At 38.6% G+C, this 24,040-nt stretch overlaps 1 protein-coding gene across 9 annotated transcripts in view; it reads right to left on the bottom strand.

Annotated features, from left to right (window-relative positions):
- Window positions 1-24,040, bottom strand: part of DMD (dystrophin) — a 2,185,421-nt gene that overhangs the window by 459,767 nt on the left and 1,701,614 nt on the right. For all 9 annotated transcript variants that reach the window (XM_078064107.1, XM_078064109.1, XM_078064106.1 and 6 more), the window contains one exon: window positions 13,411-13,600. In XM_078064107.1, the coding sequence (XP_077920233.1) occupies window positions 13,411-13,600 (190 nt within the window). The remainder of the gene's footprint in view (window positions 1-13,410; window positions 13,601-24,040) is intronic.

The following is a 24,040-nucleotide window of genomic DNA, read 5'->3' as shown; positions in this document are numbered from 1 at the left end:
AGATAGAGCCTGGAGGCAGGCACAGAGACATGAAATGCATTTTCTGCCTAGTTGAAAGTCACTTGAAAACAAAAAGAAATGAGAAACGAGAGAGACAGACAGAGGCAGACACACTAAGAGAATGATAGGAGAGATGGATTAAACAGAGAAACCAAGACCTCCCGAAGGCTACCTTGTGCCCAGATTAGTGAGTAGAACTATGCAGATGAGCTTATTAACAGGTATATTCCAAAAATTAATTGGTCCATACTGGTGTCCATGAGACCTCATATGATTAATGTGCCTTGGGGCAAAGAGTAGAGAAAGCAAATAGGGAAGTAAAAATGTACGCATCTACATTGCTATTTGAAAAAGACTACTGCACTTTAGATTTATTTTTATTTTATATAGTTACTACCATGAGTATTTTATAGCTTTTAAGTAAGAAGGGAAGTTATTTGATATATGTTCTGTTGTGTGTGTGGGAAGCTTAATTTTTTAAAAACAGCAGTACATTGGTATATATCCATTTTTTTTACCCTGGGGCAAAGCCAGAAATGCTTCTGAGAGAAGGTGGGTTGACCCAGGCTTGAAGTAGGAGTTAGCCAGGTAGAGCAGGACAGAAAGTGTATTCTGGGCAAAGAGAACCTCTTTCTTTGACCTGGATAATGCCTACTTGCTATTGAATATTCAGCTCAGTATCTTTTACAAGAGGCTTTTTGTGGCAGCTTTATAACATGGCCCCAAAACTTTCTAATGCTTTCCCATGGAAAAGTGGAGTTCATGTCCCATGCCCTTAAATCTGGGCTCTGTGCTGGCTTGACCAAAAGAATATGACAGCCGGGAGGTGGGGGGGAGTGGTGGGGAAGAGCGCCTGGGTCGCTCAGTCAGTTAAGTGTCCGACTCTTGATTTCAGCTCAAGTCATGATCTCAGGGTCGTGAGATCGAGCCCTGCGTCGGGCACGATGCTGGGTGTTGAGCCTGCTTAAGATTCTCTCTCCCTCTCCCTTTGCACCCCCTCCCAATCCCACTCTCTCTCTCTCTCAACAGATGCAAAACTATGCTAGGTTTTGGCCCAGGCCTTAAGAAACCTGCAGCTTCAGCTTCTTGTCCCTTGGGATGGCTGCTCTGGGGACCCAGCGATTATTCTGTGAAAAAGCCCAAACTGCCCCCTGGAGAGGCCCACATGAAGAGGAACTGACAGTCAGCACCAATTTGCCAGGCATGTGGGTGAGCCCACTTCGAAGTAGATCCTCCAGGGGCCAGTTGGCCTGCCCCAGCTGACATCATGAGAAGCAGAGACAAGCTGTCCCCACTGACCTCGTTTGAACTATAGAGTCACATGCAAAATGTGCAAAACTGTGTGAAGTCCTTAAGTTTGGGGCTGATTTGTTATGTAGCAAAGGGTCACCAGAATACCTCCCCTGGTTCTCCCCAGAAGGTATGCAGGAGGTCCCCTCCTCTGGGAGACCAAAGGACTCTGCATTCACCTGAACTGTATCCCTTACCTCCTTGGCTAGATCTTTCTGTCGTCCTGCCCCTGGTCCGTCCAGTATCAAGCCCTCCTTGGGGTCAAGTACGGCTCTTATCAACATTTGGACCCTCAAACCTCTTTGCTGATCTGTGGCAGATCCACTTCTCAGTGGCTGACCTCAGAAGTCATATTTGGGAATCCACTCAGAAAGTATGTTTCTCCTATGTGTATACCTTGCATGAATATAAAAAATTTCTTTTAGGTCATGGGTGGGAAATGAATTTAGAGTTGTCTAATCAGTTCAATGGTTGCATACTAAGAATGACCATTGGTTTCTACTCCCAGAAAATGTGGACACTTTCCCACAGCCAATAAAAATGCTATCTATACTCATTCCAGGTTTTAAAACTGCAATGTACAACAGTTTTCCAGCCATTTGCAAAACTACTCTAAAAACTAAAATTAGAATTTATGGAGTAAATCATTGGGAAGAATGTCTGGTCAAGCAGTTCATAAATATCCAGGTCTCATTCTATTTGGGGCCACAGCCTTGAGTTGAATCCAATATTGAATTGTTGAATTGAGAGCAAAGGATAGATGTGAAATGTGGTCAGCTCCAGAGAGGAGGGGATATGCTGCTTTCTGCAGAGAAGTCCTTTTTCTGTAACTCCCAAGGAATAATATATTTTAAAATGTGGTAGAGGTGAACAGAAATTACAGAGGAGAAACTAAAATCTGGAGAGGATTTAAAGATTACATTTATAAAGACTCAGATCATTGTTAAGTCATAATAATAATATTGAAGAGTCAACTTGCTAATAGACCTCTCAAGGACAACCACGGATGCAGGAGCAAACAAAAGTAATTTGTGGCTTTCTCACTATCAGGAAATAGACACTCTTCCATCTCGACTAATATGATCTCCAGTGGGGAATGATTTATTTCTCTCGCATTCATGAAAGTCTTTTTCATAACCAGGTGTAATGGCTTCTTTTACCTCTATGGGGAATGGCTGATTTATGCATAGACCTTTGCTCAATAACCTTTCTTCAAAGATTGATGCCGTTAAAAATGAAAAAAGATGTGAACTTTTTGACATTTTATTTTAATGTAATTTAGAAAACCATGTAAACTGCAAATGGACCTCATGCGGAATGAAAATCACATGCTGATCACCTAAATTATTTTGAATACTATTCATCTTTGACTAGTACCTGAAATGTCTTATTATCAGAATTATGAAAGGCACAAGAGACACTAACAAAGTTCATTTCCAAAATACTTTATAAATACAAGATTGAACATCCTTTTATTTGATCCCCCCAATTCACGCTTTTAGAATTTTCCAACTGGAAGTGGGTGCACTGCTACCCACCACATAAAGGAGTATCATTTTGCCTAGAAAGTCTCCTCTGAAAGACCACTAACCCTCAAAAAAGACCCTTCAAGGTTGGAGGAAGGGAGGAGGGGAAAGTGACATGAAATTCTTTGACTTTTTCTGTGCTCAGACTTTGCTGGACCTTTTCCATTCTTGTTTGGAGAAGAAGGCCTGAAATTACATAGACCTTGTCTAAGTTCTGACAGAGATCAAGGAAAGTTAAGTGAAGAGGCCCAGCCCTCTTGTTGTCTTCAGTGCTACTGCCTCATAGGTTACATTTAAAACAACTTTATTGGGGCGCCTGGGTGGCTCAGTTGTTAAGCGTCTGCCTTTGGCTCAGGTCATGATCCCAGGGTCCTGGGATCGAGTCCCACATCGGGCTCCCTGCTCAGCGGGGAGCCTGCTTCTCCTTCTCCCTCTGCTCCTCCCCACTGCTGTGCTCTTGCTCGCTCTGTCTCTCCCAAATGAATAAATAAAAAATATTTGAAAAAAATAAAAAAGTAAAACAACTTTATTAATGTTATTAACATAGCTATAAGCCATTGATGTGGCTTCCAATGTCAGTCAGACTGGAAGAAACAAACTGCTTTTACCAAAGTGTATGTCAGGGAATCTTAACACCTGGTGTTTGGTTGAAAGAAAAGGCATGTAAGCTAATATTTTTCCTTCAAGGAGGGCATTATGAAAGATAAAATATCTCTTTTTAATTTTCAGTGTAGTATGTTTATTTTCAAGAATGGGGGTGTTAAGGTTTGTTTGTACCTGAAGAATTTAATTTTTCAAACATGTCAATATTGACATTTAAGAACTAAAATCTACTGAAGATTATTAGTCTGTTCTTGGTTAGACAAGACAAGGCTTTTTGTTTTTGTTTTTTAAATATCAGAGTTCCAACACTCATGTGCCAATATTTCAGACAGTTTCATTCATTCATTCATTCATTCATTCATTCTTATTAAGTAGTTTCTCACTCAAATCAAATGAAGAATTGTGCCCATAAAGAGTCTACAGTGAAATAAGCAATACAAAAATTTATTTATAAAATATATATGTATATATAAGGCATCTCTATATATAGTGCTATTACTATTAATCAGGTGTGTACGTATCTGTAGATACCTGATAATAGTAATAACATAATAATACAGCTATGTTTAACTGGTTTCTTACTATGTGTCAAATACTGTTTTATGCACTTCACATATATTAATTTGCATCACCCTCACAACAACCTGATGAGGTAGACATTATCATTACCCCTGCTTTACAGCTGTGTAAACTGAGGGCAATTAAGAAATGTGTCCATGGTCAGTGAGTATCAGAATCATGATTTAAACCCAAGCAGTCAGGCTTTAAAGCCCACACTATTAAAAACTATCGCTCTCCAGCCTCTCAGATACAATACAGAAAGCACTAAACTCCATTTAAAGTACAGAGAAATACCTGCAGAAATGGAGAGGGAGTCACAATGTATTCCAGCTGGGGGGCTAATGGAAGAAGGGAGGCTTTCAGTATGGCTTTCTTTGACAAGTAGGTAGCATCAGGGTAAACTGAGAGGAGGAAAAGGAATCTTAAGACAAGAAACAAGGTCGTCAAAAGAAGCAAAGGAGGCTAGCTAGCTGTGCATTTTAGTAGGAGTTGAGGGTACATGGAGAGGAAAAATAAGAAATAAGATTAGAAATTGAGATTGGGAGCCCATTCTGGAGGGCCAGATGAAGGCATGTGCAGAATATTCTGAAGGGTTTGAGAAGTCATAAAAGGTGTTTCAACAGAAAAACCATATATCCTTTCATTCATTTGACAAATATTTATTGAGCACCTATCATGTGCTGGGCACTGTCTTCGTTAATGGGAATATACAAGGGAATAAAGTAGATAAAATCCCTCCCTGCATGGAATTTTTTTTTTTTTGTGTGCTTCTTTTTTTAAAAATTTTTTTTATTGTTATGTTAATCCCATACATTACATCATTAGTTTTAGATGTAGTGTTCCATGATTCATTGTTTGTGCATAACACCCAGTGCTCCCCTGCATGGAATTTCTAATCTATTTACAATCCAAGATATGCCTTAGGAAGCTTCATTTGAAATGGAAATCTGCAAGCTGGACTGGGGCCATGCAGGGGGCAGAAAGGAGTGGAGAGCTGTAAAAGATCCTAGGAGCATGAATTCGAGCAGTGGTTAGGAAATTGGAGAGAAAGCAATGGATGCAAAGGATTTGGGGTGGGGGGTAAAATTGATCTTGAAAATGAGCTAGAAATTGGGGCAAGTGAAGAGAGGTAGAAAGGACTATTTGGTTTGAAATCTGACTGAAAAGATGGTGGTGTGATGAACGGCGGGACAGGAGGCGAAGACCTGGTATCCAAGATATGGCCCATTTGGGTCACATTGAGTTTATGATGTCTGAGACATTTGAGTAAGAAATGCCCTACATACAGTAAGAAACATGAGACTGATACAGGAAAGAGATAAAAAATCTTCAAATCATTGGATTAAAGGAGGGCAAAAGACAGTCACTAGTCTAATACCTACAACACGAGTGACACTTAGTAACTACTGACAATTGAATGACAAGAATGAGATTAATGAAGGCAGAAAAGACAGCCCAGAATTGGTCCTCAGGTAAACAAAGAAGAATGAGTAGAGAGGTAGGAGAAAATTAGTAGAACACAAGACCCCAGCAAGTCAAAAGGTGAGACATTTTCCCGAAAACTGTGGTGGACAACAATCACCATCAATGCAGAGATATCTAGGGCAGGAAAGACTTGGTGAAAGCAGTTGAATTTGGAAGTTATGGTGGTTTCACAGAGAAGTGCTTCAGTTGAGAGGTCAATGTCAAAACTAGACTGAAAAAGGTAAAGGGAAGATGGATGTTTAGGAAGTACGAATGTTTCCATTAATCCACAAATTCCTATTGGGTGAATTATTTGAGACTTGCTTGTGGTTATGTTGGCTCTTTGCCTGGAAGGCTGAGTCAGTTTAGAGGAATGGGTAGGGGAGTAAGGTGAGTCGAAGGTCAAAAGGTCAAACTGAGGTTCAAAGAACGGACTCCTCTGTATATAGTGGTGTGACCTTAGCAGAAGTTACCCAACTTCTCAAAGCTTTAGTTTTTTCATCTGTAAGAAGGGTCAGATGATAATATGTCATGCAAGCAAAGCACCCAGTACATTGCCTGGCACACAGTAATATTTCTTTTAAAAAAGTGAGTTATTATCACTATCTACCCTAATAATTAGATGCATACATTGTGTTATTCATCCCAGAAAACTAAACATTTATTTCATAGGCTTTTATTTTTAATTATTTCCCCCCAATCTGGTGTGATAAAACTCACATTAATTTTCAAGGAAGGAGCAATAGCTACATTACTGAACCTCTTTAATTTTACCCTCCTCAACTGAAAATAAAAATAATAATAGTACCAATACCAGAGGTTTTCAGTGAGAATATCAGAAAATGAAAGTAAAAGTGCTTTGTCAGTTATAAAAATGAAAAGTTTAGCAATCATTATTCTCATTAGTTAATATAACTTTGATCCATTGATTTTAAAGAGTACAATATTAGTTTTATATATTCAGTTGGATTTTTGTCTAATGGTAATTCATATCATTAATAAGGATCTTTCACTTGAAGAAAGCTTTCTCAAAGTGCTTTTATATTTATTACCTTATAAATAAGATCCTCACAAAAGCTCTGTGAGGAATAAAAGACAATGGTTATTAGGGGCTATCAAAATTGACTTTTCAGTATTCATGGTGTCCTCTTTCCTATGTGGGCCTTTCTTCTGGTTTGTTTATATAAAGTTACAACATCCTAGAACTGAATTACAAAGTTATTCAGTTTAGTGCTTTCCTTGTATCATTCTAGATAACAGGTAATTTTAATGGCAATATCCAGAACAATAGGTTCTACAGTTTTTAATACATTCAATTAACATGTTAACATACATAAGAGGCCATCGTAATGTGCTCGGGTATGTTATAACCCGTATAATCAAGTGACTCTACTCATATTGCATTAAACTGATTATGTTTCCATCATTGGGCAAAAATGAATTCTTATTTTCTATATTTAGTATTCCTTTCCATAGAGATTAAACACCAGTCTTGAACATTTGTCCTCATTGATTCCTTCTTCTAAACTTTGAATTATTTCACTATTTCTTTTTGGATTATCTCTGTAATCTACAGGAATTTGAGGGTCCAAACCTGGAACATGAGAAAGTTCTGAATGTGGTAAGACGACAAGCATGGGGCTCTTGAATCTATTCCTGAGTACTACAATTCATAGTACTGTGAACATGTATGACCTTTTTTATAGCAGCTACATGAGAATAAAAGGAAAACATAAAATCTGCCATGTTCATATAAGAGAAGAAACAAACTTTCCTCATCAGAAAGTTTTTCAAGATCTTGGATTCATTACCCAAATACTTTTACTTTCTCCAAGGTAGGAGTTTTACACCAAAGCTTTGCTACTGCTTTGCCTTTTTTCAAGGTTAAACCATTAAAAGTATCCCCATAGCTGTGCCCCTTTGAATAACATAGAAAATGGCATCACTTAATACCAATTCTGTGCCAGAGTAGGTGGTATTTTGGTAACCTCTAGGTGTATTTCGGAATGGACTGTGGAGAAAATCAAGTCATGATTCATGTGTAAAATCATGTATTTCCCTGGCTGCCATGTTAATGTCCTTCAAGTTTGTATCTTTAATCTAGAACCCGTATCTCCTCCAAGTTTTAGATCCTCATTCACAACTGCTTTAAGGAGGTGAGAATTTCACCTCCACAACTCACAGATACCTCGAAACTGACCACATTCTTGACTTCCCTTCCCACAACTGGCTGTCCTCTTGAATTCTACGACTCCGTAAAGGCACTCGGTCACGCCAAGTGGTAAGCAGTCAGTGACTCCTCATCATACTTCACAATGCTCCCTCACCTCTGCGTCCCATAACGTACATGACACTGTTGACTTTCACTTCCCACATTGGTTTCATTTGTTCAACCTCAGCACCTTAATTATTATTTCTTACTTGGAATAGTAAAGAAAGAACTTTCTAACTATGGTTCCTGGACAGATTTTATATCCTTCCAATTCATCCTCCTCTCAACTATCAGAGTGATCTTTCAAAAGTGTAAGTCTGGTTAATCTGTTTCCTTGCTTAAAACCATGCTGTGACTTCCCAGAGACTACAGATAAAGTCCCAACTCTTAAAGGTAGGTGGCAAGATGGATAGAAAGACAGCTTACACATGTTGAGCCCTCTGAGTCCAACACTCTGCCCCTCGAGAGGGAATTTTACATGTATCCTATTATTTAATCCTTAAAAATCCTGTGAATGCTATGCTCACTGTATAGAAAAATATAATTAAGACTGAGAGGTCAGGCAACAAATGGGAGAATAAGTGGTCTTCCTGCCTACAAGGCCCATACACTACACCCTGCTGTTTTTCTATATAAGTTAGCCCCAGCTGACCTTTCCGATCTCAGTTCTTATAACAATCATACTCCAGCCATAGAGAAGTACCTTCAGATTCTCAAAGTCCCAAAATGTCCAGGACTTTGAACATGCTATTGCCTTTGCCAAAAATTCTCTTTTCAACTCTGTATACCTAGCTAAGTCCTTATACATTCAACTAATGTTCTCTAAGCAGAGGTTCTCAACGTTGTCTAGACATCAGAATCATGGGCAGGACATCCTGCCATCAATCCAGTTTGAATCTCTACAGGGTGGAACCAAGGAATTAGCATTTTTAAAAGCTCCTCCTCTGGCACCTGAGTGGCTCAGTTGGTTAAGCGTCTGACTCTTGATTTTGGCTCAGGTCATGCTCTCAGGGTCCTGGGATAGAGACCCAAGTTGGGCTCCACACTCAGTGGGGAGTCTGCTAGAGAGTCTCTCTCTCTCCCTCTCCTGCTGTCCCTCCCCCCTCAAATAAATAAATAAATCTTAAAAAAAAAAAAAAAGCTCCTCCAATATATAAGGAAGATGGGAAAACACTGTTCTAGGTGAGTTTCCTGGCCTCTTTGGAAGGCTTAAGCTTAATCATCTGTTTTCACTAGACCCGGTCTAGCCCTCTAACACTCATTAGATTTGCCTTAGCATATGTATTTCACCTCTGGAATATAAGCATTCCAAAGGCAGATGTCATATTCCACTACAGAGGTTTTTGTATATATCCAGTATGCACATTCTCATTCTCTCTCTCTCTCTCACACATATATACAGCTGAAATCAAAGTTTCACAAAAAAACCCTGACCCAGAGTGATGGAGTCTGTCATTTCTTATTCTATTCTAATTTCATTCCTTGCTACTTAAAAATTGTGATGCTAAGTAAAATAAATCAGACAGACAAAGACAAATACTATGTGATCTCTTTTATATGTGGAATCTAAAAAACAAAACAAAACAAAACAAAATTAGCTCACAGATGCAGAGAACAGACTGGTGGTTGCAAGAGGCGGAGCGGGGGAGAAATGGATGAACTGGGGTTTTTTTGGTTTAAAATATTAAATAAAAGTAAAAAAATAAAAATTGTGGACTGATACTCATTAAATTGATTATACAACCTAATAGTTTGTCTGAACTGTGTTTGAAAAGCATCTCTGTAATCATGTTTGTGCCAGTCCTAATGCCACGCTAGGCACTTAACATGTGTTTACAACAGATTTCATGGATTAATCAAAGTTTTTAAGGAAATAATATATATAAAAGTTTTACATATCCAAAACAGTAGGCAGTCATCACCCGGCAAAAGAAAAATATCAAGATTAACTTTCATATTCTTGAGACACCAAAGTAGAAAGATTAAAAAAATGTATAAAACTCAGTTCAAATTATAGCAACAGAAAGGAATACACAGAGGGTTTCCTTTTCTTAGAATTAGGGATCCTCAGATTACCTCTCTATTCTTAGATGTCCCAAGAAAGACGACAATCCAATTTATTCAGAATACTAATTGTGTTACTAAGATTGTATTCTTCCTTCTTCCTTTGGAATTAACCAGTGGGCCAAGATTTTTTTGTGAGAAACACTGAGGAAGCTACTTCCCCAATTCCCATAATGTATTAGAAATCTAAGCTTTCTTAATCAATTTACAGGTGCACGCTGATGTACAATTCAAAGTTTCTCAAACTAGTCTCTCTGGAAATGTTTTCTTTAATAGAAGAGAATTTTTATGATGGGGTGGGGGAGGAGCTATGGGTAAAACACATGAGCTTAGATAAGAAACTGAGTTTAGAGCTCTGGCCTGGGATAAGACCCAGATCACAGAGGAAGGAATGTCAAATAGTGATTGCTCTGTAGTTTCTCTAGCTGAGAAAAAGATCCTAATTACACTTTTATGACCATCTCTCCCCACCACATACCCCCCCCCACACACACCTTCTTTACAAGCTGGTATTACAATGATCTCTTAGGGGTGCTTAGAGAATCAGTTAAGATTGGCAGAATTCTTATGGAATATTAGCAAAGATACAGTCTTCCCATTTTCAGTTAGTTACCCATGGTTTTATGTTAGAACTTGGAATTGAGGAGATCTTTATTAATTCTCTGGGGCCCAAAGCAGAAATGTTTTGGATACAGGAAGTATCTGATTCAACTATGAATATTTATGAATATCTTCATTTTAAAGGTAAATCTGCAATGTAAACATTCTCAGACTGTCACCTCTCAGGGCTCTATATGATATTCTATAAAAATATATTGGCTTTAAAATTCCAGTAAGACTGTCAGAAATAACACTATTTATATGAAAAATCTCCTCATCCCGAAGTATAAGGACATCTATAATGTCCTTGCTTTTAGTAAGAGAACTAAATAAGCATTTTTTTCTAGTATGAGGAAGGAATTTTAATGGCTTTCAGAGTGAAATTACTCAGATTAATTCCACTCAGGAAGCATATGCTTCATAAAACATGTATTCTTATAGAACCCATGAATTGTGATTATTGCTGAGAGAATTAAATATCCTCTGAAGTGGATTGTAAATAACAGTGATACTCATTCTAGCAAGAGCTGGGGGGTCTCCATATATAGAAAAATTGATTGACAGTCATGGAGCAAAAACATATTTGTGAAGTTTTTCACCCCCCTCCATATCCATTCAGCAGCATTTGTACGAAGGAAAACATCAACGCTTTTGGGGGGACAGATGTATTGGAATCTGTTGGGAGAGCTGATGCTCTGGCTGGGCATTTGGAGTTTCCTTTTTTAATATGTAAGAATTATTTTCGCTCTACAGCATGAATCAAACAATGAACGTAATGCTACCAGCTTCTTCAAACAAAGTGAAAAGGCCTATCATTACACTTTTTTCCTTCACACATATTATAGAAAATTCCTTTTGTTCAAAATAAAAAAAAATATCTTCAGAGGGGAAAAAAAGCAGAGACTTCCATTTAGCTGAAATACTGAAATTGCATGTAATCTCCTAAGATATGTGGTTATATTTACTTTCAAGTTTGGCATTTCCATTTGTTGCTTTTAAGCCCCAGTCCCTTAATTCAATTCTATCACTTGAAATGTGCCATTAACAACAATAATCAATAGTTTCAGTAGTTTCGACTTTTTTCCATGACATCTCCAAATCTTTCATCAAAAGACTGTTATCCGGTCATCTAACTGAAAATCAGAGCTGGCTATAAATGTCATTTCTATCCATAAAATGTAGTTTCAACCTCAGGCAACTGGAATTTATAGAAAACCCAGTATTAACATGGAGGGAATGAGAAAACTGTCTGTGTTTTAAAATAGTGTTGGGATCTCAGCTAGTCCTATTGTAGTTAAGGGGCAAAATGATATGTCTAAGGTTTTCAGGAACTCTAGAGGAGTTTTACATGGCTTTTAAGAATAAATACTTTTTATGCAGAGTATAGCATAAGCGAAGTAAATGTCCTCTGCATAACTTTCAACTGTTTTTGAAAGGGAGATTAGAGATCTAAACACAAAATGTAGTTTATTCTCCATTCTCCCATAGGAAATATAGTTTAAAAACATGGCAATTTTTTTCTTTAATGATTCAGAATCTTGCAGTTTCTCAGAATTTTCATTGTATAGTAATGCAGATAACAACATAGAGGAGATACATGGATGTATCTTGGCCCTCAGTCAGACTTGTTCACTAATTTAAGGGATGTTCAATTAAATCCTTATTATAAAATTATCTCTTGGATTATTCTTTCTTTTCAAAGTAATCTGCTAAAAAATCAACTTGAAGTTTTATTATTTATCTACCACAGCTGATGAGAATATGTGAGTCCATATATTTATTAAAATTCTAGGCAGCTTCATGGGTATTTAAAAGGAGAAATACAATTTTATTTATGAAATATCATAAGTTAAATAAGTTACAGCAGAACATTTTCTACCCATTCATCTAAGAGGGACCAAAAAAGCCTAACTTTGCATAGTTTTTACAATCTCGAGCCATGGGACATACCTACACAGATAAAGGCAGGTATTGCCCTAAACGAGCTAGTTCCAGTGATCAAAGTAACTCAACACACATTGTAGAGGAGCGAGTGGGGTCTGACGAGAATGGAAGACACGAATGAGGAATCCTAGAAGCTATGAGTTGCCACTATTATCAACGCTATGCACAAGAGCAGGCAAGTAGATCAAGTATCCTATCAAAACAGAAAAAAAGGAGGAGAAGGGAAACAAGGAAAGGAGGAGGAGAAGAAACATTGCTTATTATGGTCTGATTGTGGAAGTATTTTCCAACCTAGGATACACCACCACTTTTTTTCATCATAATTTAAATACATGGAGAAAAGTAGTCCAAAAACTTGATCATATTATTTCGACACTCTAAAGTTTATTCGAGATACTAGTAAAGATCTGGTATCAAGTCAGAAAACTCAACTATACATAACAAAACTCCATAACAGTTCAGAAAATTATAGCAGGCACTGAGAATAAACTTAAGGGGCCTCCTTGAACCAAGACGTCATTTAAACAAAACTACCCTAAACTTCTATTTTCACTGTTTATGCATATGAAACTTTATAGCAATAATTTTTGTTTCTAGGAAGAAACAATTGTCTCAAAATTATATGATCACTAACTATGACAAATTTAGCCCTCTCATTTTTCTTTTTACAGATCGTGTTGGGAAGAAAGCTACAAAATGCCAGATTAACATTTCAAAATGTATTTGAAAGTAATGAAGGGCAACTGATTCAGTTAGCAACGCTAAATAAAACAGACAATTCATACAGATGCTTCCCCTGTAAAATATTAAATAAACACTGCAAAATGGCAACTTTTTCCATTTAATAAACCAATCCCTAATTTATTTCTCAGAGCAAAGTTTCTTTTTGGCCAAAGCCCTGGTTTTATGGGCAAGTTTTCCCTGGTCAAAAACACGTACCATTTTGAAGACTGGGGCGTTAAATGAAATACTAAATGCCTTTTCCTTCTCCCTCTGCCTCTTCCCCCTCTTGCCCACCCACTGCACTGTATCAGGCCACATAAAACAAGCACTTTCCTTTGGCCCCAGCACATCAGTGATGAGGACGGAGGCTGTGAATTGTTCACAAGGATTCACAAGAGGTCAAAGTAGAAAAGCTTTACTTACTTGCCATTGTTTCATCAGCTCTCTTACTCCCTTGGAATCTTCTAGGAGCCTTTCCTTATGGGTGGCATCCTGCAGGACGTTGGCAGTTGTCTCGGCTTCTGTAAGCCAGGCAAGAAACTTCTCCAGGTCCAGGGGGAACTGTTGCAGTAATCGGTGTGTTTCTTCCAGAGCAGCCTCTCGCTCACTCACTCTGCAAAGGAACAAATGTCCAGATGCGGTTCTCCTCAGTTATCACAATGGTGCACCTAGCACCCCCCATGAAAAGAGCAAAGATCAAGGGACGAAATTGTAATGTACCAACAAAGGGGTGGGTGGTTGCTAAAAGTCCTCTTAAAAGCAACAACAACTAGAATAGTGTGTGTGTGTGTGTGTGTGTGTGTGTGTGTATAGACTTTGGACAGGTCATATATGAACTTCCAAAAACAATCTTTTTTTTTTTAACTTGATAGTTTTTTACTGGTCGATTGTGAAAGCTTATTTTCATATGTGGCAAAAGCATAAGCTCCTCTTTATAGGTAAAGCTCCCAAATCCCTACGCCATGTTTATCTTTGATGTCACCTGAGGCAGAAAGTCAGGATTAGGTAGGCAAGGAAAAAGGTCAAGAAAATGCAAAGCTAGACCAGAAAGTTGAACACTAGAGGAAACAAGAGAAGAGGACTGGAGGGTAGAGGAGAACAGAAAGACTAACAAGGAGAAAAATGACATATTTCACAGAAACCATTGTGCAAGATATCATTTTGCATGACACTATTGTGTTCTAATGGTTCTACCTATGGTGTTTGCTTTACATTTCATTATCTGATGGTCACGCAACTGAGAATATTCCCCCCACCAAAAAACTTCTGTGTAATGGAAAAAGTAAAGCCTAAAAAAACAGACAGATCTGGGTTCAAATCCCAATACCCTCTACCAACTGTGTGGTATGGCAAGTTACTTAACCTCTCTGAGTTCGAAGTTTCTCATCTGCAATGCCTACTGCTGGGCTGAGAATGAGAAGATGATAATGTGTGTCAAGATTACTGCTTCCCATGTACAGTTAGTTACACATTAGAGAAAGAGGAATGGGATATTCCTCTTTCTCTAATCTTTTTTTTCTAAAAAAAGATTTTATTTATTTATTTGAGAGAGTGAGAGAGAGTGCCTGAGTGTGCGGGGGGAGGGGCAGAGGGAGAAGCAGATTCCCTGCGAGGAGGGAGCCCAATGCTGGGCTCGAACCCAGGACATTGAGACCATGACCTGAGCAGAAGGCACGTGCTTAACCAACTGAGCCACCCAGGCGCCCCCACCCTTCCTCTAATCTTTTAGAAGGGGTGAACCAAATTTCCTAATGGCACATAAATCTAAAAAAATTATTCATATTTTTTCTGATTTTATATATATATATATAATATACACATATATATATATAATGCATGTATAGTAGATACACACACATATGCCCTCAGCAAAAATCTACATAAATAACAGCTTGGAGGGAAAATTGCCTTTGGCAGTAACAGTCCCATCTAAAAAGATTCAGGTAAATTTTGTCTGCAATGAGGAAATTAGTACTCTATTTAAATGCCATATTTGCCTTCTATTACTACACAAACACTTTCTGGGATTAAACATAAGCTAAAAATGGATTTTAAAAAATTGAACACTTGAATATGATACACACTGCTTGTTAGGATGTGATTGTCAATAATTATGCGAAACTGCAATTTATTTCAGCAGCAACTTTATCATGGGATGTGCAAACCAGGCAATAAACAGCTCCTGCCGAGCCAGCGGCAGCAAAGCCCCCGGAAGAGCTGTTTATTCATCACGGGTGAGGTTTTTGCTGAGCCTACAGTCTTCCACAGTGTAGTTTCAGTGCTCATACTGGATAAAAATCTTCTGTCTGCATTAACTGGTGGAGGGGAGAATAGGTTTAGGAGGATGCAGCTATTGGAAAAAAGGAAGCATTGCACAAAGCTATTTATCAGCCCCTAAATAAACTTTAATGCTGCAGAGCTGAAAGGTACCTTGGAGCCCGGGTTGGGCAAATCAGTTAAACCTTGCATAGTTCAGGGGCTGACCTGGACTGCTTGCTCCCTGCGTATCTGGTGTTCAAACTATCAATGGAGGGAGAAAGATCGAAATCGTTATTTATTTATCTTTTTATTCAGTATGATTTAAAAGCTCAGAACCACTGCAACAGCGCTGAGAATCTTAATGTCATAACCTGGCAGGAAATGAGCAGGTGGAAGCATGTGTAACTTGCTCACATCCAGCTGGTTCTGACCTGCAAGAGCGGCAATTTCATCCAGTTCAAGCTACTATTTCTAGGTTGGCTTGCACATCAGAAATCACTAAGACTTACACCACCTCCAGCCTAAAATTTGGGATAGAAATAAGCTGTCACGTTCCAGAAGCCAAGTGCAGGGTCAGACAATGACATATTTTCTCACATGCTCCAACTTTATGGGGAATAAAAGGACAAAAATGAAACTCTCAGGGCAGAGTGAAGCTCAGAGAGTTAGACAGTGTGCATTTTATTATCAGGGTCATCCTCATCATGAGCTGCACAGGATGCTCCCCTATTCTTGAACTGAAAATGCTGCTTACCCTCTGCTTCCAGAGAAAGTAACTAGTAAATAACTTTCCAAGAGTTCTCTGTAAAATACGATGCACATAAATTAGATGAAAGGGTTCTACCAAGACAATGAGATTTCTAGCCAAATCCTACCAGTGAGTTTGCTGCTTTGTAAATTAGGCCCTTAGGGAAGAACAGTAACTCTTGCAGGACAGTAAGGCACCGTTTTCCTCAACAATACCCTCATGCTCGGAAATATTGACAACATCAGGCTGAATCTTTGCTAATTTGGAAAATATGTTAACAAAATTCAATGGCTGCGAGAGCAGAAAATCTCTTCAAATGAGTTCTTTTACAGGCCTCTTTGATCAGAGGTGAGATTGTTGTTTCCTGCTCATGTGGGAGTTTTAAGGCTATATCCTTTCTCCTGAGATCAATCTACGTACACCGAATTCCTAAATTTTAATTGCACCAAGTCTAGACCAGAAATGAGTCAAGGGTACTTGTATGTCATATTTGTGTATTCAAAATAGCTCTGGATGTATCTTGTCCTTTTTAATTTTCCATAACCATCTGGCTTTAAGTGGCTTATATGATAAATAAAAAATGCAGAAGTAATGAGAATCATAAAGAAATTTAAAAAATTGTTTTAGATTACAAAAGTGAAGATTTTGAACATGGATTATTCTGTAAATTCCCCTGTCCAGGTTATCCAGTTATAGAACCTGGAGAAAATTTGGCTGAACTTTAAAACTAACAATGCCCAGGTATCAGAAATAGTAATAATACTTTATAAATATAATCTATGATAGAGGTTAAGTGCTTTTTTATGTAACAAATTTTAATTATCAGCTATTCTAGGTTTATAATCTACAACAATAGCTAAGAATCTGGTGGAGTATGGACTGCTATGGTGACTTTAAAAGGTTTTCTTTCTGTTCATAAGGGCACAATATACCATTCTCAAGTGCCTAAATATGAGCGGTATGGTACAGTGGTTCTCAAAGTATGACCCACAGACCAGGGGCATCAGCATTATCTGAGAACTTATTAGAAATGTAAATTCTCAAGCTCTACCCTAGACCTACTGATCAGAAGGTCTGTGCATGGAGCCCAGCGAGCTGCGTTTTCACAAGCCTTCTAGGTGATTCCAATATATGCTAAAGTTTTGTGAATTACAGCCGCTGGAGACCCATCCATTTTGCCCTAGCTTCTGAGAAAGCTGCTGGAGGCAGGATGCATCCAGTAACTAGTTAATGTGTGGGCTATAAAAGCCTGGCCCCCTTGCTCCAACTCAGGACAATTTGGGAGGATGGGGAGAGGGATGGGGAGTTGACTGATGCTGTGGCGGCAACTGCATTGAAGCCCGGGTTCTCCTTCTTCCCTATCCCGCTCCCTTCCCTTTCCTTCCCTCACAGGTGTTAATCCTGACAGCACTCGCCAAGAAAATTCCTGCAAGTTAATTGCCTTCTCAGAATCTGCCTTCTGGGGAAACTGACATGCTGAGGTGTCATACTAAATAAGGATTTAAAAAATATACATGCTTAAGAAGTGTATGTGAGAAATATACAGCTACTTGCACGGACTGTGGTCTCAAAAGGGGACAGGATGGAGTATTCTCACGCTCAGGAAATGAGCCTGAAGAGCTATTGCACTTTTGGTCGCCCTTTAAGAGGATCTATAGAGGGGACCCAGGGTGCTCAGTTGGTTAAGCGTCTGCCTTCGGCTCAGGTCATGATCCCAGGGTCCTTGGATAAAATCCCGCGTTGTCCTGTTCCCTGCTCAGTGGGAAGTCTGCTTCTCCCTCTCCCTCTGCTGCTCCCCCTGCTGCTTCCCCTGCTGCTCCCCCTGCTTGTGCTCTCTTGCTCATGCTCTCTCTCTAATAAATAAATAAAATCTTTAAAAAATGTAAGAGGTGGAATATTACTCAGCCATCAGAAAGGATGAATACCCACCATTTGCATCGACTTGGATGGAACTGGAGGGGATTACGCTGAGTGAAATAAGTCAAGTAGAGGAAGACAATTATCATATGGTTTCACTCATGTGGAATATAAGGAATAGCATGGAGGACATTAGGAGAAGGAAGGGAAAAATGAAGGGGGGGGAATCAGAGGAGGAGATGAACCATGAGAGACTCCCGGAAACAATCTGAGGGTTTCAGAGGGGAGGGGGGTGGGGACATGGGGTAGCCCAGTGATGGGTATTAAGGAGGGCACATGTTGTAATGAGCACTTGGTGTTATATGCAACTAATGAATCATAAAAAAAAAAAAAAAGAAGAAGAAAGAAAGAAAGAGAGAAAGAAAAAGAAAAAAAAAAGAGGATCTATAGGTAGTGTAGAGTTGCATTATCACCAGTTAGAAGCAAGAATCTACTGAAGGGGGGCGCCTGGGTGGCTCAGTCGTTAAGCGTCTGCCTTCGGCTCAGGTCATGATCCCAGGGTCCTGGGATCGAGCCCCGCATCGGGCTCCCCGCTCTGCGGGAAGCCTGCTTCTCCCTCTCCCACTCCCCCTGCTTGTGTTCCCTCTCTGGCTGTCTCTCTGTCAAATAAATTTAAAAAGAAAAAAAAAAAAAAGAATCTACTGAAGGGGCAAAGGGCTGTAACTGTACAGCTCAGGAGAACCCCACACCTGCCCAAGAAGGTACTCATCCAGAGCCGATTCTGCACAAAGGGGAGGAATCACAGAAGGCAGGTCTTCAGCATCTCCGTTTTCTTTTTGAGAACTGATTATCAATGAGGCAATCAGACAAGTGATACTCTGATCTGTCACTAAACACCCACACACATACCAGGGTATCTCTAAATGAATCTCTAAGACTCCAGATTTTCTATTAAGTTGAGTATCAGCAATTTCGCATGGGTCAAGCTAAGAATAAAAAGCACATGAGGGAAGGGAAACTTACTACTTTTCCAAGCAAGGCTGTAGAGCTGAGTGAATGTATAGACAATATTCCACTATCAGATACATGAATGGACAATACTTTATCGGAGAACTGTACTGCAGGATTTCATGTATATAAAATCAAAAAATCAAACAGAAATAAGCACATTGAATATTTTTAGGGGGCGAAAGGCTCAATCTGACAGAGGAGGCTATTCTGCCCAGGTGTTTCTTTAAGTGTGACAAATTGAGGAAATTCCCAGCACTCAGTCTTCTGCTAAAAAACACCTCCATCTGTGCCTTGCGACTGTCCTAGAGTAACCAAACAAAACACCCCGAATCTCTCCTTCCTGGTTTATTTGCATTTAACCACTATCATTTCCTACGATATTTTTAGGGAATGGTTACAGGATGACAATTTTTACCCTTTTGTGTTTGTTAGATATAGGGCTGAGAGAAGGAGCATCTTAGCAGCGCCTGGACTCGGGACCAAAGGTTTCTGGCAACGTCCAACACTAGTCCCAGGACCAAACTGAACCTGAAGTTTCACTTTCTCAGTAACCGTAACAGAATCTACTGACTTGCTAGTAAATACATTACATTTTGATTTTTAAAAATCACTTTATATTGTGTTTTCAAGGGACAGCTAGAATTGTATTACCTATGGATATACAGCGGTATATAGAAAGGATTCCTTTTAGTCTCTAGCAATTGTATTAGTAGTTTGCACCAATGAGAAGCATGAATCTAAGGAGAGTCCTTCAATAATGCTTGGCCTCATCCCCCCTTAGTACCTTTCCAGCCACAACTCTAATGTGGCTTAGGGCAACATCTACTTAGAAATACGGCCACAGAAGCATCCTGGCCCTGAGAGGATGTTTCTCTTTTCTCCTCTGCTATTGAGCTATACAGTGAGAAATATACTCTGTTCTTGCAACTACTGACCCAGAATAAGAGATCAAGGCCCTGAGATACGGCACAGAAAATACATTTTTTTTTTTAAAGCTAACATCCGTATGGCTCTTCACATGTTTTAAAATACATTCAGACTTATTCTCTCATTATTTTATAAGGTATTCCCATTTTTTTCTACCAACTGTCTGCTTTTGTTTTTCTTTGTATGCTTCCAGTTGGATATTTCATTCCCTCTCAATGGCTTTAAGCTCTACACAGATTATCTTTAAATCAGCACCTCGTTCTTATTTGTACATGCCTACCAACATCTTATTAAGTCATCTGTACATCTCATACGTATCACGTGTCAAGATCTATGCTCAGTGACGGTGACACCAAAGTCAATGAGGCATGGTCATGGACTTTGGCGTTTAATATATTCAATTCTGGTGGAGGAGACAGAGAGGTAAACATGTAACTATACTTACAATGTGATTAAGCCTATAATTCATGTGCATTCCATACCAGTAGCTCGAATGAATTCATGAACTTCGATCTCATTTTGCTTAACAAGTGATAAATCTATCTTTAAACTTTTCTGGCATTGTCTTATCAAAGAAAGTGGAGATCATCTACCTGGGTTTTATCTCCACAGACGGTGATGGATGCTCAATCAAAGTTGGCCTAATTGCATTGATTTTCATAAAAATAAGAAACATCTTAGATCTATGGCCCAGGTGATCATTGGTTTCATTTTGCTGTTGGTGAGATTCATTCTGAGAGAACTGGATGACTTTTCCAAAGTTGCACACAAGTGGCAGAATTGGGATTATAGCCCAAGCCTTGCATCCTAGAAAATAAATTTTTCTAACTCTGCAAATAGATATTGGTGTCTACATCCTCTGATACATTCACTGTAGGAAAAGAAAGAAAAGTGCAGGGAAGGTTATACCACTGAATCCCGGTCCTCATTTGGAGTACAGATTTAACTATTTGTTATTTTACCATAAGCAGAGTCTTTGAAACAACAACAACAAAAAAAACCCTACACATCAGGGAACAAAGACATGCAAAGATATTCTCCCGTCCTAACCAGAGCAGAAAGATCTAGCTGGTGTCTGCTCCAAAACAAAACAAAACAAAACAAAAAAATCCATTTTCAACGCAAATTTGCTGTTTTGCTGTTCACCGACATATGAATTAACGAGGTTTTCATCCCCTCTCTCCTGAGGTCTGGTACTAAATTACTCAAACTCTCCAGAGTTAATTGGCAACCATGACCTAAATGTTCCCAAAGTACTGCTGATTAGTTCTCAGAAAACTCATTCCCATCTCTCCTCACCCCAGACAACACAGGATGGCTTTTTCACATGTGCAGAAGCAACACACTTGCATTAAAAAATACATTAATCCTCTAAAGATAAACTGCAGCTTTGAAGCTGTTTAAACTTCCTTCAGTGATACCGACATTTTAGTAAAAAAAAAATTATCACGTAGACTTTATCTTTAGATAGTAAGAGAGTATTGGCATGATTAATCATGCAAGGAATTTTAAAATACAACATTCCACACATAGATCTTTTTACTCTATGAGCATTTTTAAAATTGAGATTTGTACAGTATATCATTAGGGAAACAACTGCTATTACATAGTTTTCCTAAAAGCCCTGGGACATTTCTAAGAAAATGTAGACAGCGGTTAAAAGAAAACTTTCCGTTATTCTTTGCATTACTCATTTCATTTGATTTCTGTTTCTGTCATGTATCACTGAGAAAAATTAGTTGATAAAAGAAGTGTACAAAATATTATGCACAGGTGAAATACTCAAGATATATATATTTTCCTATCTTGGATTGTTAACAAAGAGATGAATATCTTTTAGTCTAAGCTCTATAGTTTATATTTCTCCACTGATATACTACCTAAAGGCACTCTTTGGGGAAGTTTAAAAATAATGTTTGGATTGGTCCATATACAGAGACTCCAAGTATTATTCTGAATATTTACAGAACTATAAAAGATCTTTAGAAAAAATGTGGTTACACTACCTTCCAGATAAATACAAACTTAGATTAGGGTTGGGCTTATAGTTAAACACAATTTCTAAACTGCTATAGAAACGTAAAGATGGTTGGAAGTTAAGACGGACACACTAGTGCTTCAGCAACGCCTGACTTTAAACTGAACACATTTTTCTCTTCCTCATTCTTGAAGCCTCCCCGTCCCGTTCACTTGTTTTTCTGTAGAATTCTTTGTTCCAGGAACTCGGTATCGATACTGACATCTTGCTGACCTCAATGGATACTTCCTAAGGAGACTCGGTGGCGGGTGCCTGTGCTAGTCATGAGACCACCTTGAGGACATGACAAACGTGGCTGGCAGTTCGTAGTAGATTCCTACTGAAACAGCCCCGATCCTGTATTTTCCTATAAACCTCTCAGCCTTTTACCCTGGGCAGGCTTGCACTCTTGGGGGCATGAGCTGGCTGCAGCCTCCTTTGCCTGGCAAAGTAATAAACTACCTTCCTTCTTTATCCTCCCACACTGTCTTCCTGGTATATTTCTGCTCCAGAGCACAGAGGTCGATTTTTGACAACATCTCTACTCCTAAGTAAATTCTCGATGATTTGTATCATGTGGGTGTTTAAGGTGATTCTTTGGTTTTGGTCACTCCCAGTGTTAATCTCTTTAAAAAATGTATTTCCTCATGTTTATAAGCTAAATTGAGTAGCTTTCTTCTCTTCTGAAATATATATGAAAACTAATACAGTAACCAATTAGAAGGACAAGCCTAGGATCATCTCTTGAGTCTCCTAAGACTGTGCAGTCAAATAAATATGCATTCTCATCCTCACTTAGAGAAAAACAGAACAGATTGTTAGACATTGATACATAATATTCTGAAGATGGCAAGGCAGGTTGGTTCAATTTTCTAAGACCAAAAGTCTGTAGATTCTCTTGAAAAGGAAGTAGCTAAAAACATACCACCACATGATGTGAACTTACGGTAGATGTCTATCAATGGAATTGGGAAATACGAACAACTTCCTAATTCCTGACATGAACTTGAAGTTATAGTCTGTAAATATTTGTGACTTTTATTAACCGATTCCTCATTCAGCATTCTCTTGTGGTTAATAATACACTCTTGAGAGTCCTTTGAATTCAACATTTATTGTTACAGTATTTTGCACTGAAACAATGCTCCTTGGTTCTGAAGCTTTTCCACATATATTTTCTCCTTTGATACTTTAAAAAACCTGATGAGGTTAGTGGAACTGGTTGTTATAATCATCAATGTTTTGTAGGGGAGAAACCTGACTTTCAGAGAGGCTAGATGAATTTCCCAAATCAGAAAAACTAGAAACACCAAATCTAGTTCACTCTAAGACATTACCTCTCAAGGCAGACTTGTCTATCTCCCTGTGAGGTAAATATAATGGATGTTAATATATTACTATTCTCAAAAGCTCTTTGTTTTCTATGATTATTATATAAATTAGGATTATGGTGTGTATTTGTGTGATGACAAAAATTATTAGCTCAGGGTTGCTGGAGTGGTGGGGGGTGGGAGGGATGGGGTGGCTGGGTGATAGACATTGGGGACGGTATGTCCTATGGTGAAGGCTGTGAATTGTGTTAAGACTGTTGAATCACAGACCTGTACCTCTGAAACGAATAATATATTATATGTTTTAAAAAAAAAAAAAAAAAAGAAGAAGATAGCAGGAAGGGAAAAATGAAGGGGGGAAAATCGGAGGGGGAGATGAACCATGAGAGACTATGGACTCTGAGAAACAAACTGAGGGTTCTAGAGGGGAGGGAGGTGGGGGGATGGGTTAGCCCAGTGATGGGTATTAAGGAGGGCACGTACTGAATGGAGCACTGGGTGTTATACGCAAACAAGGAATCATGGAACACTACATCAAAAACTAATGATGTAGTGTATGGTGATTAACATAACATAATAAAAAAAAGGGAAAAAATTATTAGCTCTTTGCTTATCATCTTCAGCTGCCATCTAAGAGAGCTACTAGAATAAATACTACACTTGGGACCTGAGGTAGGCTTGAAGCTTTTATTCAAAAAGAGGGCATTACGGGCAGCGGTACAATCTTTTTCTTCTTGGGAAATAAGGGAAAATCATAGTACATATGATTGTGGCCTTTTAATAATGGTAATTTAATAAATGTTTGCTGAAGATATGGAGATTATCAGGAAGCCTGTACCTTTTGAGAAATGTTTTACATTAAAATGATCTAACAAGAAAATCAAACATGTTTCTTTCCTAGAA

This window comes from Halichoerus grypus, chromosome X, assembly GCF_964656455.1.
Source record: "Halichoerus grypus chromosome X, mHalGry1.hap1.1, whole genome shotgun sequence".
NCBI lineage: Eukaryota > Metazoa > Chordata > Mammalia > Carnivora > Phocidae > Halichoerus > Halichoerus grypus.
This window is presented reverse-complemented; position numbering and strand designations above follow the sequence as displayed.